Source organism: Penaeus monodon, chromosome 24 (assembly GCF_015228065.2).
Source record: "Penaeus monodon isolate SGIC_2016 chromosome 24, NSTDA_Pmon_1, whole genome shotgun sequence".
Lineage (NCBI taxonomy): Eukaryota > Metazoa > Arthropoda > Malacostraca > Decapoda > Penaeidae > Penaeus > Penaeus monodon.
In genome coordinates, this window is record NC_051409.1 from 25,333,870 (window position 1) to 25,334,621 (window position 752).

At 45.1% G+C, this 752-nt stretch overlaps 2 protein-coding genes across 2 annotated transcripts in view; both read left to right on the top strand.

Annotated features, from left to right (window-relative positions):
* The window catches only part of LOC119588669 (uncharacterized histidine-rich protein DDB_G0274557-like), a 10,847-nt gene that overhangs the window by 7,145 nt on the left and 2,950 nt on the right, over positions 1 to 752 (top strand). The window lies entirely within an intron of this gene.
* Positions 431 to 752, top strand: part of LOC119588672 (uncharacterized histidine-rich protein DDB_G0274557-like) — a gene marked incomplete in the record, with an annotated part of 823 nt that continues 501 nt past the window's right edge. The window contains 2 exon segments of the mRNA XM_037937308.1: positions 431 to 473; positions 658 to 752. Coding sequence (XP_037793236.1) covers positions 456 to 473; positions 658 to 752 — 113 coding nt within the window.

A 752-nucleotide genomic window follows, 5' to 3' on the forward strand; every position in this document is an offset into this window, starting at 1 on the left:
GTTAGATAATCCTTCCCATTCAAAATGTGACCAATTTCAGCTAGTAAAACATAGTGTATGCTACAAGAATATATATGAAAAGTAATGCCACATGGAGAGATCCAAAGAAGTTATTTATTTTGATGCATTTTCACGCATATGAGAAAATATGTACGTCAATAGAAATATAAAGCTGTGTCTCATAAAAAGAAAATAGAATTCGCAGTTCTCCCTAAATCATGTAAAAGCAAACCTAAAAATCTGAAAGCCCAGTTGTTCCGCATCGAAATCCATCCACTGACAACGGAAGTGGGTGAATGGCCAGAAGAGGAAGCGTTGTGGGCGGGAGTGGAAAATGTGGGCGGGCTTAAGGATAATGTGGGCGGAGCCAGAGGGCAGGTGGACGGCATAAAAGCGGAGGAAAGTTGAACGGGAACAGAACTGTCGCTACTGAGACTCCTGTTCACACGTTCATCATGACCACGAAGATTGTGGTGAGTCATATGAAAAAAAGGTCAAATGATCCTGGTGCTATAGGTTTCAGATTGCTATCCTTGAAATGCAAATGCAGATCTAGTTAACCATACTCTGTTCAGAATGAAAAGATGGGTGCTGTTTAATTTGCATAATATGGAACCAAGTGTCTCATCATCTTAGTAACTTGTCTTCCCGCCGCAGATCCTGGCTCTGGCCGCCCTCGCTGCCCTCTGCCTCGTGGACGACGCCCATGCCGCCGTGACACACCGCTACGCCCTCCATCCCGCCCACCGCCC